Raw genomic sequence first — 20,755 nt, forward strand, 5'->3', positions numbered from 1 at the left:
ATACCGTAAGTCCGGGTTAAACTACTCTCGACCAAGCAATCGCTGCGGGATGTGCGCGTTGATGTACCAAAACGGTAACGAGTTCATTGTAATCTCCAGATCCAGTAGTTTTTTGTTATGTATGTTCGTTGTTTTACGCCGCACTCAGCAATATGCCAGCTATTTGACGGCGGCCAGTATTCACACGAGACATATTGGTAATGGGATCCTCATGTGAGGAAAGTATGTTTTGGCATTAATCTAAGAAAAAGACAATATGACTTACGTCTTTTTTTACACACTGCAGTGTGTATTGAAAATAAAACTGATCAGATACGTAGGAAGTACGTTCGCACACCTGCAACAGTCAAACACAACATTAATAGTTGATAAAATCCTTGTCAAATATTCTTTAAATATTGATGCCTTTTCTGGCATTAATGATCCCGGTCACAGCAGGTTTCGCGGAATTCCCTCCTGGATAATCTGCGTGTCTTAAATGCCTTAATTTAACTAGACACTGTCCAATTTGCGAAATCATTCAAAGCAAACTCTCCTTGTCTGCTGAGACAATGTCCAAGTTTCACACACGGTATTGATGTAACACATCTCCAGGGTACAAGACCGTGAATTCCAAAACCTCCCTTAGCTGAGTTCTAAATCTTCAGTAAATCAACACCAGCGGTTTATTTGTTCAATCATGGGGCGGTCGGGTAGCCTACTGGTTAAAGCGTTCGCTCTTCACGCCGAAGATCCGGGTTCGATTCCCGACATGGGTACAATGTGTAAAGCCCATTTCTGGTGTCCCGGGCCGTGATATTGCTGGAATATACTCACTCACTGTTCATTCATGAAACTGGCATGTTAAAATAATAAATACTCAAAGGCAAAATTTCGTACTGATCAGATAAGGGTCTTGTTACAAGGAATTAATTAAGGCTTTCCCCCGTTCCCCAGAGGTGAGGTGAGGTGAAATGGGGTTTAACGTCGCGACTAAGATTATTAGCGTATTTAGCGACGTCCATCCACGTGTGTGTGTGACTGCTTGTACTAGTCCTGACTGATGCCGATTTATAGTGCTATCCCACTGGGATAACATGCCGCAGTTTAACATTAATACCTCACTCATACACAGTATACTGACCAGTCCTTGTTTTACCCCTTTAACGCTACAGACAGGGTAACAACAAGTACCATTTTTAAACGTCTTTTGGTATGGCGCAGCCGGGTATCGAACCCCGGACCTACCGCTCTCCGGTCGGACGCTCTACCACTAGACCACGGAGGCGGTCCCCGTTTCCGAGAAGTGTTTGGCTAATTATGATGTTGAATCTCTGGCATTTCATAATTCTTTGACATTTAAAAAGTCAAATTCAAACATATTCAAAATCTACTCAAATGCTTCATATCAATTTCATTTGTTCTGACACGTATTGCTGACGTGGTTGGTTATTTTCATTAATTTAGTGATCACCAATTTCAAAGGAGGCAACTAAAGATGCGACTATCGTTTGTGCCTAGACGCTTTAAAAAATCATTGGCCCTGTGCTGGTGTGTCAATAGGTCGATTAATGATCAATATGCTGACGCCGGAATATAACAGGAAAAGTGACGTAGGACCATTTCACTGCCACTGTGATTTATTGAACAACGTACCTCGTTGGAATTACATGTGACCACCTTCTCGCAGTTGGCAGGACTTGCTATATCCTTGCAGGAACCGCAGGACAGACCCTTGGATTGCCCTTAAAAAATCCGAATTCATTACTTTCAAACAATTATAATCAATTGTGTGGATTAACGAGTATCCGGGATAACGGTACTTCATGTATTTCTGTGTGTACGTGCCGGTAGAATCCAGAGTCTAGGATCTAGAATCCGGGTAAGTATTGCTCCTCAGCAACCTATGCTTGACTGAATTCATAGGGTGACTTGGTTGATAGCATGCCATCGTACCCCGACGACGTGGATCGTTGCTCACAATATCAATCACTGGAATGTGTGATCCAGACTCGATTGTTTAAAGGCCACCGTCATGTAGCTGGAATAAACAACAAAACGAAAAAACCCACGCATACCCAGTTGTTGTTTAACCACGACGTATTTCCACATTATATAAAACTGTCAATGACTCGTATCCCTGTCACACTCAGACAGACAAATTCATTGAAATTACAGGACAAAACCATTTCCTAAACGATATGAAATCTGTACCGAAAGAGTCCAGTATACGATTCCGACTAAATCATAAACATGTGGATATGAATGAATATCACATGGTGAGTATGTCAGGGTTTCACAAAAAGGTGAGTGTATCCTGCCCCACCGGCGACACCCGTCGCAAACACATGCAAAGGCAGGTCAATCGTTAGAAACTACACTCAGGAAACATGGCTTGTTGATTACAACATCGCTTCAGACAGTGTTGTAGTTATGTCCCTATGTTTCATCTTAATATTCAGAGTACATTTAAAATGTACGCAGTTTGAAGACGTCCGTCCACCGCTTTGATTGAAGTGACCATAAGTTGTGGGACCAATGGCAAATCTAGAATTCGAGTCAACGACCAGCGAATCCTGGTTAAGTTAAGGGACGCAACCCTTCCTTGCCAGTATAACAGATTTTAGAAATACATCAGTTTGAACAACATGTCCTGTACCTACTGAAAAAGTCTCGATTACATTCGGGGTGTTTTGTGCAACATCGCTCGTCAAACACGGTATCTCCGTTTTGTCTACGACCAACGTGGAGAGCCTGGCATTCCTAAAGTAGAAGAAGACAACAAACATTATGTAAAAATTAATCGGAGTTTTCGTCTTAAATCATTATTCCGCTTCTCATAGTGAGAGAATGAGTATGGTTTTACGCCGTTGAGGAATATTACAGCAACATCAAGGCGAGGTCAGTAGAAATGGGCTTCACATATGGTAGCAATATAGAGGATAGAACCCGGGCCTTCGGTGAATAACTTTTTAAAGGGGCTTCATATTAGACCATAGGGATTTAAACCCACGACCACAGGGTTCAAATACGCCTAAGGGACGCAACTCTACATAGCTAATTTGTACTAAATGCAGAATCCATTAGACATTATAATAAGCATGTTTTTAAGATTCACTATCAAATAGTGATGAGAGCGTATCCTGCCTTATCGGGGACACCTGTCACAAACACATGCAAAGGCAAGTGAATTGTTCAACCATAAAATCCACAGGAACATTCTTTTGGGCACTGATGCGTCAAATTTGGAAATGTCTTCCAAATGCCTTCAATAAAACATTTTGAAAGCTTCACTGTGGCCTAGAATGTTGTAACCCTGATCATACAATTGTTTGAAATCTTCATAGAAACTCCATCCATACCTACCTGTTTAGCCTTACATCCCAGTTTATAAAACAGATTCCCTTGCGATGTTACAAACTGAGCAATGTGACACGCCTGAAAAAGAATTGACAAACATAGATGTAACCCGCCAGGAGATCTTGTTGGTGCTAGGATACAATTGTGCCCTGACGTCTTAAAGAAAGACCTCTGACGTAAACGTATTTCCGTATAAATCGTCATGTGTGCGGACAGTACAAAATATTTTATTTTCCCCTCGTTAGTTCGTCATGTAATAAATCATTATTTCAAAACACTTCAGTTTACATGTCTAATTTCAATTAATCAGACGTTATGTCTGAAAACTGGAATCATTACATCAACGAATATAAGTCAGAAAATGAGTCTAAATTTTTGTTGTCATTTTACTCTATAAATAACTATGAATTGAAGGTTATGTATTGTATTTTTGTGATCCTTGTTTTTGTAGGTTCTTGTACTGTAGTTTTATAACATAATAAGAAGTCATCCATAAGGTCCCTTACCTCATGGTTGGTCATATATATTAATGCTGTTTAAAATTTCATTGGTTTAATGTGGCATAGAATACATTCATGATTAAAAACACCGACTTGTGTATGCAAGAGATAAGCAGTATATGACTGTAACTATTCTCATCACTACCTGGTCACGGCGTTTTTAACAGTATTCCAGCAGTGGCTATTATGAGTGATGTCCCTTCTATATCCCTCCTATTTACCAATCAGATTCCACCTCTCATACCACTTGCATTTGATTCAAAATGGCGGCGCCCAGTCAAGACGATCTGATTGATAATCAAGATCTGTATTATAAGAAAGCATTTACCTCGCAAAGTGCCTTAAATCACTTAAGCACCTTGATAAAATAAGATTTGGAAAATATCTGTCGATACCCAGTTGACAGAACACATGCTTTGCAGGTCTTGCAATCAACCGAAATCTGCACGGCGGTTGGCGTGCGCATGTTGTTTCAAAACCGGATGTCGATTTCGTTGCGCTATTTTGATTGGACTATGTGTAGACTCGTACGTCAAGTCAAAATATAACTCCGGAATTCCAGCCTAGTTTGGCTTAAGTTAACTCCCTTGCCTCGGGAAGATGGGACATATGCTTCTGCGGACAATTCCACTTAGAATTGCACCGTCCAGATTAAAGAGGTTCCAATATATATAATGACAATAATGTAAATACTTCTAACACGCCACATCCACATCCTGAAGCATGCTTCATTATCATCCCGTCAGTTTTCACTCGATGTTCATTCTCAGCTCCCCGAGGAATACACAATCGAAGATGCCTGTGAGGCGCTGGAAGGTTAACAGTCATGTTACCATCTCATCCTACCGGGTACCCAGTCACTGATGGGTGAACAGAGGCCTATTTCGAAGGTCACTGTGGATGGAATCCCTACTTACCTCATCATTTTCACATATGGTTGTGTATGTACAGTCGAGTGGGTCCGTAACTCTGTCACAGCGAGCACATAGTAGACCTTGATGATGGCTATCTGAAGTAAGAGATGATAACATGAGTGAGTGGATGCTGGTATTGCTGTACTCGGCATTTAAGTCAAGTCAAGCTATATCTCAGCCGTCTGTAAGTAATCAAGTCTGGGAAGGTAGATCAGTCGGTGATGATGAGCCGTCGTGGACACGCAGTCAACCATATTACACATGATGACCACCCGATCCTCTTTTGGGTTGAGTTTATTTATGACAAACACGGCAGTGGCCTGATGCCGAACTGGATTGTTTACGTAATCATTGAAAAATATAATCGACTTACCACGCCAGTAATTGAGAGCGTGCTACCGGTACAGCAGGACGGGGCGGTCGGGTAGCCTAGTGGTTAAAGCGTTTGCTCGTCATGCCGAAGACCCGGGTTCGATTCCCGATATGGATTCAATGTGTGAAGCCCATTTCTGGTGTCCCCCGCCGTGATATTGCTGGAATATTGCTAAAAGCGGCGTAAAACCATACTCACTCAAGCACTACAGCAGGGCATGTCGTGAACACCTGGTGTCATCACTGACTTTATGTGATCCATTCATATAATTGTCACGGCTATTTTGCTTCGGTAAATAATCAAGACTGACTATCCCTTGGAGTTTACATTTTATGTCATGAAAGTGGTAAACCTACATCCTTTAGGACTTTCCTCCCACATGGGTTGCCACATGATGTACTGTCATTGACTGTTCAAAGTGGTGTTCTACCCAGGGCGGGTTGGACACAGTGCATTTGTTTCATTGTCGACCTACATGTTTCATGTTGGCGATGTACGTGTTTACTTACGATTCGATGCCTGGCTAAGCTGTATAGTTGTCAGCGCTGAAAGAGAGAAGGCATACGTTACCAGGTGTATGGTTATAATTAGGAACTGACTTCCAGGCCGTGTGAGTTCATTGGAGTATGGACCTTCATAGAATGAGGACCAAACTGTGTAAACGTCGGAGCTTGCTTCCACCCTTCAAAATATCCACTACCAGCTTAGGTTGTATACTCCACTGGGAGCTGAGAATGAAAATATAGTGCTCACCGATCCATTAATTGGGGTAATAATGTAAGCGCCATGAGCACACGAGCTTTTATGGAGTTTGGCGCCATACAAATGGACTCATTATTATTATTGTTATTATTATTATTATTATTATTACCACTGCTACTACTACCACTACCACCACTGCTACTACTACTACTACTACTACTACTGCTACTACTACTACTACTGCTGCTGCTGCTGATACTACTACTACTACTACTACTGCTGCTGCTGCTGCTGATACTACTACTACTACTACCACCACCACCACTGCTCCCACTGCCACTACTACAACATCCACCACTACTACTTCTACAACAACGAGTACTAATAACACCAATACTACTGCTACTACTATAACCACTACCATCTACTACCACCATCACCACTACCACAAAGACTATTACTACTACTACTACTAGTACTACTACTACTACTACTACTACTACTACTACTACTACCACGACTACCTCCACCCATTTAGCATATCTGTTACTATGGCGTTACGTCTCAATGGGTCAAACGTCTGAGACCTGCATTACATGAGAATGTCCTCCCACATGCTTGCCGTAAAAGACGACTATGCTCGTCGTAAGAGGCGGCTAACGTCGTCGGGTGGTTAGGCTCGCTGACTTGGTTGATGCATGTCATCGATACCAATTTGCTTGGATCGAGGCTCATGATATCCATCACTGGATTGTCTGGTCCAGACTCGATTATTTACAGACCGCCGTCATATAGCTGAAATATTGCTGAGTGCGGCGTTAAACAATAAACCAAACAACCAACCAACTTTGATAGCTCAGCGTTATGTGTACCGCGTTGGGTGTTCTTGTACATGTGTCCTGTTGCCAAACACACATCATTAGGTAAATAAAAAAGCCTGAGTATGATTTTACGCCGTTTTAAGGAATATTCTAGCCATGTCACTGTGGTTGACAGAAGAAATTGGTTTCACACATTGTACTTATGTTAAGTTTTCCCCAGAATTCCATAAATCAGGACGCATTCACTAGAAACGGTATCATCTGTATTAACTATCGTTCACCATATAGAGGAGATGGTGTTCGTAGAAAGAAAGTTAAACATATTGGTCTACAGGCATGAGACATTTTAATACATGTCGATGAAGAGTGGGGAAAATTATCCATTTTTTTTACAAATACAGTAAAGTACGGTTATAACGAACTCAAAGGGACTACTAATTTTAGTTCGTTATAACCGTAGTTCGTTATAAGCATATATACAGTATAACAACAGCAAATAGTCGGGACCGAAAAAGTAAGTTCGTTATATCCGTCAGTTCGTTATAAGCGTGTTCGTTATAACCGTAGTTTACTGTATACATCTACTCACTTTCATTAAAGACTTTCGCGTAAAAGAAACTGATGTGTGAAGTGGATAGAAATTGAATGTTTGGAAGTGGAGACAATATATGAAAGTTGAACAGACTTATAAGGAATAATGAAATGATGTGATTGAAAATAATGTTGTTCTATTCACACATGGTTAACAAACTGTTATGGAAATATAGGAATCATGTACGTTTCATCTGGATACAATCTTGATGACGTGCTCACGTTCTCTTGTCATATGCTGTTTAGTGACATGCAATCAGAGTATCTAACGAGTACATTTCTGCAGGTACATGTGGCAAAGTTAATTGAGTAACAACAAAAACAACAACAACAATACAACAACTACTACTACTACTACTACTACTACTACTACAACTACTACTACTACTACTACTACTACTACTACTACTACTATTCTACAGTTTTCTTAAACGAGCCAAGGATGAGGGACATAATCTCTATGTCAGTGTTGATTATGTTGATGGTTCTGTACTGCTGGGGGGGGGGGGGGGGGGGGGGGGGGGGCGGTCGGGTAGCCTAGTGGTTAAAGCGTTCGCTCGTCACGCCGAAGACCCGGGTTCGATTCCCGACATGGGTACAATGTGTGAAGCCCATTTCTGGTGTCCCCCGCCGTGATATTGCTGGAATATTGCTAAAAGCGGCGTAAAACCAAACTCACTCACTCACTCTGTACTGCTGGACGGTACAGAAACGAGTGTCAACCAAGCGAAGTGCCTAATCAAATCGGCCCAGACTCAGTTTTTCAAGGAGAGGCTATCTTAACGACCACTGCGTCAAATTTATGTGTGGTGTGGTGTGATCTTCACTAAAAAAAACAGATTCTGCTTGTCGAGTCCTTTTCTAATGATATCGGCATGTCCTTTGGATTAATACAATCAACATTCTTCATCAACATTCTTCATTTGACACGTGGCAAGGTAGAGAGGGAGGATCAGTCAGTTTACTTGGAGGGGGAGTTGTTGAAGGTCAGGCATATGCGTACTTAGGGATGCAGATTAGGGACAAACTCCCGAATGCCCATATCAAGGAAAAAATTTCGGGCAGAGTACAAATGTAGAATGTTGAAAATCTGGAGTTCTGAGCTGAACGCTCGCAACAAAGTTAAAGCCACAAATACTTATGTTGTACCCGTCCTTTCATTTTCTTTTCGTGTTGTTGATTGGACGCAAGACAAAAATCAGAGTATTGACACCCTCACACGAAAATTCCTGTGAGACAATAGATCCCACCACCCTCGCTCTTCCCTCAATCGCTTATATTTACCAATCATAAAGGGAGGGCGTGGTTTGATTAACGTGGAGGCTCTTCATGATAGAATTGTTTTGTGCACTTTTGCACACATTTCTTTGTCTGATGATCCTCTTGTGAAGCATGTCAAGACTCATGATGAAAACATGGCATTCCAGTTTTCGTAAACGAGCCAAGGTTGTGGAACATAATCCCAATGGCAGTGTTGAATTTGTTGATGGTTCTGTACAGCTGGACGGTACAGAAATGAATGCCAACCAAGCGAAGTGCCTTAAAAAGTTATCAAATCGGCCCAGTTTTTGAAAAAAAGATGCTATCTGAACGACCACTGCATCTTGTTTATGAGCAGTGTGTTGAGAACCCTGCAGAGTCCTTCACTTGGATGAGGTCGGCTGGCCTGAAAAGTGAAACAGAAGGCTTTCTGTTTGCTGCTCAGGACCAGTCACTTCCCACTCGGATCCGTCAAAGTGTGATTTTGCATCAAAATGTAAATATGAAATGTAGATTATGTAATGAATTTTATGAGACTGTCCAACACATTGTCAGTGGATGCCAGCTTTGGCACAAACACAGTATCTTGAGCGACATGATGGAGTGTCTTCGCCATGCTTGTGGTTTTGACAAAGAGGTCCATCCTTGTTACGACCCAGAATGTTGGGGAGTCTTCACATTCACCGAAAAGTTCTGGGTGGTTTCGACTGGGCAGCGCTTCCTGGGAGAAGTCCCATTCGCTGTCTGGGCTGCGTGTAGAGGGGGCAAGGGCATCATCATTCTCATTCTCTTTCTCATGATAATAATAATAATAATAACAATAATAATAATAATAATAATAATAATAATAATGGGAAAGATGTAGTTTTCATTTCATATCTTGTTGGTTCATTTTGAATAAGTTCTATGGTAAATGGCATTCAGAAAATCTTTCCCTGGTCGACACAGGACACCTCGAGCCACTCCTAAGTAAGCCATGTCCACACAGGCGTGATATTCTCATGTACACTCTTAGATAAAGAACAGGTAAAATATGTAACTCTGACATTTTTCAGTTATCGTGTAAAGCCCACTGACCTCTAGCCAAATATGGACACAACTGTGAACAAGTTTAACCAAGAGATGAACGCAGATAGCAAACCATGAACTTTGCTCATGATTGTCTAGAGGTCGTTGTGAGACAAAACCATACTAAGTAAAAGCTATTTGAATTTAAACTCCCAGGTAAAAAAGCGTATAACCATATTTGATGATGGCTAAAAATGAAACCAACAAGAAATGGTTATTCGATGGTGATGTATTAGATACGGGGGCCGAGTTGTGTTGTGGACCTTAACTTTGCAGTGTTTCGTTGACTGTTTCGAATATATCTTTGCTTAGGGAAAGAGGAAATAATATTCTGCTCCAGTCCTTTCAAATTTTTGCCTTTGAAAAGAGTAGCCAAACACCAGCTTTCTTAAGACAATCCAGAGTGTCGAGTGAGTGAGTGAGTGAGTATGGTTTTACGCCGCTTTTAGCAATATTCCAGCAATATCACGGCGGGGGACACCAGAAATGGGCTTCACACAATGTGCCCATGTCGGGAATCGAACCCGGGTCTTCGGCGTGACGAGCGAACGCTTTAACCACTAGGCTACCCGACCCCCCCAAGAGTGTCGAGTGAACAGAGTCCAAATTATTTTGTCTTGTCCATACCTTCATGTGTGGTCTTGGTGGCCAATGTTTTTACATTCTTCACCTGATAACTGCCAGATATTCTTAACAATAGCATTTGTGCACATACATGTAGTTAAGTTAATTATATCATGATGTTGAGAAGAAGAAGAAGAAGAAGAAGAAGTAGGAGGAGGAGGAGGAGGAGGAGGAGAGGAGAAGAAAACGAAGAACAGCGACAACAAAAATAACACAGCAACAACAACAATACATGAATACGGGTACATAGAACAAAGAATATAATTCCTCAATATGTAATATTAAACCATGTTCCCAACAAGATTTCTTAACACGTCCAGGACTTTCACTCTACCCCACCTTATTGTCATTAAGCCACCTGTTGTTGAAAATCTATGACAGGTGCGATAACGAAATAAGTTATGCGACCAGCATCCACAACATGAATAGAAATCTTGTGTCCACTAGTAATTATGGAATTAATGATGAACTCACAAATAAGGAGAAGAGCGATTTCCTTTGCGGCGTTCATTGTAAGGGGAGAATCCGTGATTGCTGCAAGTGAACAGCTGGTTGGTTAGGAATGCGTTCTTATCTAAATATACAGTTGAAATGTTTCAAATAGTATCTGTGAGTCGCGGACGTTGTAACATACCAGCTGCCCAGGAATTACACTTCATAATTTTTTACAGGCACAACACTAGATTCATATTTAAATGGTTATTGCGAACAATAATCAACGTCTGTCACCCTATTTCGTATGTTGCTCCGGATTCATACCACCAAGGGGTGAGTTAGTGAATAGGGTTTTAAACCGCCTTCAGCGATATACCAGCAATGTCATGTCGGGGGATAGCAGATATGGGCTTTACGCACTCCCACGTGGGGAATCGAACCCGGGTCTTTGGCGTGACGCTCGAACGCTTTAACCACTAGGCTACACCCCCAGCCCTTATCCAAGAAAGAAGTGACCTCAATCTTGAGTAAATTTGTTAATTTATGATTTCCGTCTATTCGTTTGTTTTTGCGTATTATCTTGGAAACTGATTTATGGGTGTGTTAGAGGAATGCGTGATTTCTTCAGCTGGTCAGTGAGAGATGTCACGTGGTATTTTTTATCATCTCGCAGTCAATTGACAATGTCACAGAGAATGCTTGAGCATAGTAATTATCAATGACTCATGTCTCAGGGAATGTTTGATCACTTGACCTGTCAATGTTCGAATTCAATATTGAATGCTGAATCACATTAACTATCAATGATCGATGTCAAAGGGAATGTTTGATCACATTAATTATTAATGATGGAATGCCACATGACATGTTTGATGACATTAATGATCGACGACACAGAATAAACGTCAGAATAATTATCTATAATCGATGTCAAGGGGCATGTTTGATCATGTCAACTATCAATGATCGATGCCATGGAGCATGTTTGATTACTGAACCTATCAATGATCTATGACTCAATTATCATCACGTGATAACAGAGACATAGGTATGTATTATTATCTATGTCTTAAGATATGTTTGATACGTATGTACATGTATGAATTATTATCTATGTCTTAAGATATGTTTGATCGAATCTGACAACGAGCAATACCAGAAGTATTTTTTGATCCAGTAAGCATGTTGTTTTGGAAATACTAATGTTGTTATGTTGATTTTCCAAGAGAATCCTATCATTATGTGTTCGATCCTCGATTCTGCCCGATATTGATTTCCTGTTCCTGAAGTTCACGACAGCGGTAGAAGCCTATGACTTGCAACCGGGTAGACTCCGCCTTTAAGCTGACACGCTGGAATTTAACTCAAACACTGTCCAAATCGGCGTTACGCTTTTTTTAATTTTTAACATATTTTTTGGTCAGAAAACAACTGATCGGACACAAATTGTGCAACGTGGCATGAAAAGACACGTTTCGTCGTATAGTCATCACATGAATGGATGAGTATATTTTACGCCGCTTTAAGCAATATTGCAGCAAAATCCCGGCGGTGGACACATATTGTCTGCATAAGGGGTCTCGAACCCGGGTCGTCGACGTGTTGAGCGAACACGTTAACCACTAGGCTACCCCACCGCCGTCATGCTGGAAACATACTTGTTCTTAATATTTTCTATATTATAAGTATTCGTTTTGGTAAATATTTTTTAACTATTCTATTTATATACATGTATACTGCTACCTTTTTTCACCTTTATATACATGTATACTGCTACCTTTTTTCACCTTTAAGGTGAAAAAAGGTAGCAGTATACATGTATATAAATAGAATAGTTAAAAAATATTTACCAAAACGAATACTTAAGAATATAGAAAATATTAAGAACAAATTAAGAAAATATTTTGGGAAGTCTCATAAAATCATGCAGAGGAACATATTTTGCAGTTTTCCTTCATCCTTTTTAATTTTGTAGGTACGGGAATTGTGTCGATGGCTGTGTTTAGATTTAAAACCATTCACTCAATTTAATCTTGAAGAGCAACCAAATGATGAAAGATGACTTCCTGAGGTTGTTTCTTCAAGATAAATCTTTAACCACTGTTCTGACAATCTGATACAATTGTAAAATTAATGATTATATGGATATTTTATGTACGCTTCAGTACCGAATGGTCGACATCGCTTCAGAGTATTTCTGATGTATTTCAGCATATCAGCTTAAAGACGGTTGAAACAAGAAAATGATTCAAGTTTTAGGCGTTGCCCACTTTCGTATATCGCACGGGTATGGTGCTGATATAAAATCAGGCCGAATCTGTGCTCAGAATTGTCAATCTTAAATTTTTCGCGAGTCAAGGGTCGCAACTCTGGATGGCGAACTATGGCGCCGGTGATTCACACCCAAGAATAGGGTATACTTCAGTTAGCCCATGCTATACTAGACGTATCGACTAGTACACCTACAAACATATATGAATAAGAACAGAAAACTTCGAAATATATGGAATTAATTCTTAAACATTCCTCCGAAAAAGTACAGGTTCAAATCCCGGTATCGTCATATTTATACGCGGGACATGTGCCTCTGTCAGAAATAATGCTACCAAAGTTTTTAACACGTGTTAATATAACTCTTATTTTATATAACTGAAATAGTACTTTAGAAGATATTATGGAAAAAAATAAAGAAAGAAGACAAGTTACTCTAAGCCGTTTTCTACTGTGACTCCAGAGAATTCTAAATAAAACTTCTCTATGTAGAGTCGTGCCCCAAAGGCGAACCAGATTCCAATGATCATTATTCGATCATTCATTATTTATTTGAAAAAGATTCAGACACGCCGAGATATTAATGAAATACAGTTGAAAGTGGCGTTAAACCCAACTAATTCACTTATATACCATGCATCTCCGATAGGAGACACAACAACAACTTGTGACCGCTTTACAGATAGGCTCGTCACTACATGGCTGCCATATCGCTGATGTAAAAGTGTAAGTCTAGAGCAATATGAGTTCGCACATTTTTATTATTTTTATTATTTACAGATATAAAACTGGGTACTTGGGATGTAAGTGTGACATTTTGAAAGCGAGGTCCGCATATTTGCCATGTTTTTCCTGACAGAAAATTCAATGATATAACTGATTTCATTGTTTACAGATAAAAAGTAAAAATGCAGCAAAGAGGGTTTGGGTGGTCCTGGTACAGTCAGGTTTATTAGGCTCATCATCAGTTCATGGCCCTTGCCCCCTGTAGACGCAGCCCAGACAGCGAATGGGACTTCTCTTAGGAAGCGCTGCCTAGTCAAACCCACCCAGAACTTTCCGGACAATGTGAAGACTCCCCAACACTGAAGCCTTCTGCATTACCCAGATTGTCAGAAGGGCTGTATTCCTGGTAGCAAACCCGGGTACTCTCCCAATGTCAGTCAACAGATTGGGAGGTACCACACCTTAGGCACCGAAAACAATTGGGAGTCGGACAACGTGGTACTTGGGATGCAAGTGTGACATTTCGAAAGTGAGGTCCGCATATTTGCCATGTTTGTCCTGAATCTTGTCAATCACATTGGTGTCAAAAGGGACAGAAAATTCAATGATATAAATGATTTCTCTGGATTTATAAAAAAAGACAAGATCGGGTTTGTTGGCCTGGATACGTCTGAGGTTGTATACGGGCCTATTGCAAAGAGTTTTGTATTTATCATTTTCCATGACGTCCTCTACATATTCCGGGTCGTACCATGGATGGACCTCTGTGTCAAAACCACAAGCATGGCGAGGACAGTATTAAAATGCTCGAGCTTCAACATCATGTCGCTTAGGATACTGTGTTTGTGCCAAAGCGGGGCATCCTATGACAATGTGTTGGGACAGTCTCATAAAATTGCATTACATAATCTACATTTCATATATACATTTTGATGCAAAATCACACATTTTGAGTGGGAAGTGACTGGTCCTGAGCAGCAAACAAAAAGCCTTCTGTTTCACTTTTCAGGACCATGCAGGGTTGCTGATCACCACAAACTGTACATAAACCCGATGCAGTGGCCGTTTAGATAGCCTCTCCTAGAAGAAAAAAACTGAGTCTGGGCCGATTTGGGCACTTCACTTGGTTGACACTCATTTCCGGTTCCTTCCAGCAGTACAGAACCATCAACAAAATCAACACTGACACTTAGATTATCATTATTATTAATCATAATAATCATAATAATCATAATAATCATAATAATCATCATAATCATAATCATAATCATAATCATAATAAGCGCTACCTAGTCAAACCCACCCAGAACTTTTCGGAGAAAGTGAAAACTCCCCATCACTGCAGCCTTCATTATTATTATATTATTTTTTTAATTATAATTATATTATTGCCTGTAAGATGCAAAATTTACCGATAAAAACAAACTTGTTTCAACATTCCTCGTCTTGATTTCCAGATTATAGAAGGGATAATGCATAAAATAAAATAAAAGCATTGAAAAACGTGAAACGAAGTTGTGCTGACTGGCCCGGATTAAGAGAAGAGTCTCCTAAGCAGAGTAAATAGGTAAGGGTTAACCAAATAAGATGTGTTTTTTACATCGCCCACATGGGCGTATACACTGATGTAAGTCACATCTTACTTTCGTCATTTTTTATTACAATATCCATATACAAATACACACTCAAACTGGCAAGGAGTAGGTATTTAGTTGGTTCGTCATCAAAGAAACATTCTGAGGCATTTTAAATGGCAATACACATGTTTTCCCTAATGCTCGCAGTGTTGAGCTATCTCAGTGTGCGGTCTTTCTATTATACACAAGGGGGCACGGGTGGCCCAGTCGTCTAAGGCGCGGGGATTCGCTGTGCAGAGTTACGTCCCTTGGGCACGCCAGAAACCTATGATTGTGGGTTCGAATCTCGGTTCGCCCCGATTATGTTTCTAGGTTTGTCAGCACCATACCCGTGCTCGTGGGTTTCACTGAAGTGGTAAACGTCTGACACTTGCATCACTTCGGGTTTTCCTCCGACATTAAGCTGACACGCCGTGATATGACTGGAATAATGTTAAAAAGCGGCGTTAAACCTAACTCACTCACTCACTATTATACACAAATGTATTTCATTTATATGGATTATATACATCAAAGCGCTAAACCCGGTGGATGTACGTCCAAAGATATAAGACCAAAGATTGTACGGTTCCGACTTCTTCATGAACATGTTTATGATTATTTACTATCAAATAGTCATGACACCGGGTGTTCGCGAAAAGGTGAGCGTATGCTGCCTCACAAACACATGCAAAGGCTAGTCAATTGTCCACCCGAAAAAAAACGCGGTAACATATAGTACAAGTCAAAATAGGGAATTACATCTGACATTCATCTACTTTCATATATATATATATACGAGTTTGGCTCGTTCACACGATCTCGTGCAGTTCTCATATACAGCTTGACAATGACAAGGTTTCAATTACAAACGTGCACGGAAACCAGTAAGTGCCACTTTTTCGTTGCATTTTCCGCTTACCTGATCAAGATCAAGCTAAGGCACAGAGACGCAAAAGGTATGTATTAAATACGCCCCCATGGTGTACTAGGCAGAGCGTTTACCCGGAGAACGGAAAACAAAAAACAAAACAACAAATAACAAAAACAACAAACAACAACACACACGTGCAATATAAGAGCAATGATCTTGAACACAACGTTAACCCCCATTACACATCATCTCACATTGTAATAACATGAGCTGTGCTATGCTGTTATATGTCGTAATTAACCGATAACTAATAATAATAATAATAATAATAATAATAATAATAATAATAATAATAACACTATAGCTAATTATACAATATTTAAGTCACCCCAAATCAGAGTTTTCATGTCATAATCATTTTGCTGTATTACTAATGCAACAAGATGATAGATCCATGAACTCCACCCATTTTGAGCTTTCTGGTGATGTATTAAGTTTTTTTCTGCCAACTCTCACTGTCAAGTATGAAGGTAACACAGGCATTTTGAGTACATATATTTATCATCTTCTCTTATTAGTAACACGTCAACGTGCTCTTATCGGTTTTAATATGAAGGCACATTATGTTATCCTTCCTTTGTCCAAATTATATTGAAATTATACACGATTGCCTCTTTTCTTTTAAAGGTTATTATATGAAAAGTTTGATGTTTGGTAAAAAGATACATTTTGGTGACGTTGTCAGAATGATTAAATACACGCATCCATCCAATAATGACGTAAAACCGATAAGTTAATGTAAGTAGTAATTACTTCTATAAGATAGTTGTCTCAAACAGGCTTCCATAGATACTTGACTCAGTTCCCTATACAATGGCCTCCACTAGCGTACGGGTACGGACGTACAATGTAAGCGTTGTTGACACATCCCCAAGCGTCTCGATGCATGGAAATTCCGTTGACTGAAATACACACATAATAAGAACTGTGAGCTGCGGTGACCCAGATGTTGACCCGAAATTTCCAAACTAAAGAGCCGGGCCGTGGTATTGGGCAACACTGACTTGGATGCACATAGTTTTACGTTCAAGTTAGTACCGAGTACCGTTACACAAGACTTCGTCATCTACACAGGTGGCTGAACGTGGGCGGAAAGGGCGAATGTCCTCACTTAAAACTGACACGACGGACTGATACTGATTCTGTTGTGACTGGGGTTTAACGCTGTTTGTAGCCAAAATGCTTTGACAATCACAGCATTTTTAAATGAAAGTACTGGATCTCTGTTGACGGTACGACGTAATCATGACGAGATAGATCAATGCGATTCGCTTTGTAGCATGTGTGTTGTGGAAACATACACAATATGCAGGTGGCAACGCAAACAGCAAATGGCACGATGATATAATGACATCATGGGACGATAATAGGGAGAGGGGACACTTCAATGTGTCCGAATATTGTGACCTATATTGAAATTACAGGAGAGCATGAACCCATACTACATATAGCTTTTTACCTGATGATCCACAAAGAAGAACGTCGTACTGAATAATCTGCTTGGCACATATAAACACATTGATTATTAAACGCAACAAACTGGCTGGAAAATGATGACACCAGTGTGAAGCACAATCGACACCAAATTTCACTTCATAGTAGGATCTAACTTCTACCAAAACAATCAGTTGACACAAAACAGCCGCTACATCTCAGTTCACCTTCATCTATTAGTCAAAGATGCTTACCATTTCCCAACGCCTGGTAGCATCACTATTTGATGGTGATAAACACATGCCTATAATTCATCGGAAACGTTGAATGGACTCTGCTTTTAGCATAGAATTCTTATGAATAAATTATTTTTTATGGAAATGTTTTTGTCGCTTTTATTTTTTTGCTACAAGTAAAAAGGCGTGATAAAGTACTTTCTGTTTTCGTCATCATGGGCTGACGTCATGATGCTGTTCATATTACCTGCTCTTCACACAGAGCTAGCGTATCCATGGTAATATTGTTCAACTATTCAATTTTAATCAAGATGGCGCATCCGCATCAATTATCGATAGATGAATTAGTTATTTAACGTAAAAAACTTGTCGGATAATTGTGGAGTACATATATTCATAATTTTTCCTTTTTTAGTAACACATCACATATTCTTGTCGTTTTCAATAAGAGTGAGTGAGTGAGTTGGGTTTAACGCCGCTTTTAACAGTATTCCAGTTATATCACGGCGTGTCAGGGAAGGGAGGAAAGCCCGAAGTGGTGCAGGTCTCAGACGTTTACCACTTCGGTGAAACCCACGAACACGGGTATGGTGCTGACAAACCTAGAAACATAATCGGGGTGAACCGAGATTCGAACCCACAATCATAGGTTTCTGGCGTGCCTAAGGGACGTAACTCTGCACAGCGAATCGCGGCGCCTTAGACGACTGGGCCACCCGTGCCCCCCGTTTTCAATATGAAGGCATATTACCTTATTCATCCCCTCGTCCAAGTTATGCTGAAATAAGGCACGATTGGTTCTTTATGGCAATGGTTATTACATGATGTTTGGTAAAAAGATACATGCTGATGACGTTATCAGAGAATACAGACACAAACGGGCTTCCATATAGACTCATGTGACTCAGCTACATAAAGTATGTCCTCCACATACAGGTACAGAGACACAACGTTTTGACCTACCCCACAGCCACTCCGGTATTGAAAATTCTTATGAAAGAAACGTGTACATTAAAAGCGATGTATGGAGCGTTAGCCCAGATGTCGACGAAAGTACACAACTAATGAGCCGAGTCGTGATATTAGGCAAATCGGGCTCACTTCAGGTTCATGAGAAAGGATTTCGCAATCGCAATAGCCGCATATTGGGTGAATAGCATTGCTAAAATATGACAGTACAGGCTGATGCACGAATGTACATAAAACTTGATTTCAGAAATCAGAAATGGGCTTGAAATGGGCTTCACATCTTGGATAAATTAGGGGTAACGAATCCGGACCTTCGGCGTAGTCAACGTGATACTTGCTTTACCTGTATTGTGTACACTGTATATAAACACTTTGGCAACGTTTTCGTGTGTTAGCTCGGTTCAACAATGCACGTGTGGAATGTTTCGATTCACGCGATTAAACTGAAACAAATTTATATAAAAAACTTTAAAAGTAAATCCTGCTTGGTGCTGAATGGGATTTTAGATAATCACACACTGAACGGATAATAGAATGTGACTTATCAAACTTTAAACTGAAAATTGGATGTTTCAGTTTGTTTCAAAGCGTATGTTGTCTCTTAACGCTAGGATGCAGGTTTATGAGGTGGGAACCGATTAGATAGCCCTGTTCGAGGATTTTCACTTTACGCCCCTTATTACATATTTGATTTAAAACACAATGCTACTCATAATCATAAATTCGGTATCTTAAACGTGATAACTTTTGTTTTAACACTATGTGTAGTCATTTGCTTTTCCCTAAAACGTTCTGGTGCTTTAACTTTAATAGTTCAGGGCAAAGCTGTACACTATTATATATTGTTACGACACATGGGGGTACAGCAAGCTTTATTACTATCAATGAGGTGACGAGTTTCGTGATAAATAACTTATCATTCTAATCAAACTTCAATACTTGTGATCGTGGGTTTGGACACCGACTCGGCCTTATTATTGTCCTGGAACTCTGTGATGTTGTCCGACTTGACACTTGTCTTGTGTATACTTATGTTTGGTGTTTTTCCCAACATCGGGCTGGTCCAACCGGCTTAAACCCCAACTTACTCGTGTTCCAGTTGTCACTTTAGACATGTAGGCAAGAAGTAGGCGTCACCATGGATGTCAATTGTGCTTCCCTCCTTGCTAATCTGTTTCTTAATGCATAGGAATCGGAATTAGTGCTGCTTTTCAAAACAAATGGTGCATGCATATTAATAATGTATGATATATTCCAATAATTGTCAAATAACCAATTCCCTACCACTGATTTATCTTCCCGAAAACGAAATAAGAGAGACCTGGAAAACTGCCTCATATGTCATATTAATTCATTAAACATACAGATTGAGAGTGACAAAAACGTATCGACAAGTTGTTTGTTTGTTTTGTTTGTTTGTTGTTTGTTGTCAGCATTATTCCAGCTATATGACGGTGGACTGTAAATAATCGAGTCTGGACCAGACAATCCAGTGATTAACATCATCAGCATCGATCAACGCATTTGGGATACGCTGACATGCATTAGCGATGCTGACCACCAGATGTTATAATTGACTGAAATATTGTAGAATGTAGCGTCAAACAACAAAGAAAGAAAGAAACATGATATGATTTTTACGTTTTGCTCTACGCTCTTAAATTCTCTGAAACTGCACGGTGGCTCTACACTGATAAACATTCAATTTCTTGGAAACCACTGGACGCTGATCCAGAATCCAGTGCCTGATATCATGAGCATCGATCCACGCATTTCGGATGCGATGACATGCATCAACCAAGTCAGCGATCCCGTTAGTCGCCTCTTACGACAAGTATAGTCGCCTTTTCCAGCAAGCATGGGTTGCTGACGACCTAATTTACCCCGGATCCTCACGGTGTGTTATGGCTTTTATTTATTTAAATCATGTGATTTAACTAAA

General features: G+C 40.1%; 1 protein-coding gene across 1 annotated transcript; it reads right to left on the bottom strand.

Moving 5' to 3' along the window:
* Window positions 1-63: 63 nt before the first annotated feature.
* Window positions 64-10,771, bottom strand: LOC124142866. Its single transcript, XM_048385489.1, has 7 exons — window positions 10,667-10,771; window positions 5,636-5,671; window positions 4,757-4,848; window positions 3,346-3,417; window positions 2,643-2,742; window positions 1,636-1,724; window positions 64-337 (listed from the first exon to the last, which is right to left on the bottom strand). The coding sequence occupies exons 1-7, from the start codon at window positions 10,701-10,703 to the stop codon at window positions 236-238; spliced, it is 528 nt and encodes a 175-aa protein (XP_048241446.1). The 5' UTR covers window positions 10,704-10,771; the 3' UTR covers window positions 64-235.
* Between the last annotated feature and the right edge of the window lie 9,984 nt (window positions 10,772-20,755).

This window comes from Haliotis rufescens, unplaced genomic scaffold (genome assembly GCF_023055435.1).
Source record: "Haliotis rufescens isolate VD_foot unplaced genomic scaffold, xgHalRufe1.0.p SCAF_59, whole genome shotgun sequence".
Taxonomy (NCBI): Eukaryota; Metazoa; Mollusca; class Gastropoda; order Lepetellida; family Haliotidae; genus Haliotis; species Haliotis rufescens.

What these genes read in the sequence shown, in the direction of transcription:
- LOC124142866 (XM_048385489.1), bottom strand. Translation starts at nt 10,703, where the DNA reads ATGAACGCCGCAAAGGAAATCGCTCTTCTCCTTATTT. An exon ending in GCTTAGCCAGGCATCGAATC is followed by an intron (nt 4,849 to 5,635) that starts GTAAGTAAACAC and finishes CTCTTACTTCAG; the next exon opens with ATAGCCATCATCAAGGTCTA. An exon ending in TGGGATGTAAGGCTAAACAG is followed by an intron (nt 2,743 to 3,345) that starts GTAGGTATGGAT and finishes CTTCTACTTTAG; the next exon opens with GAATGCCAGGCTCTCCACGT.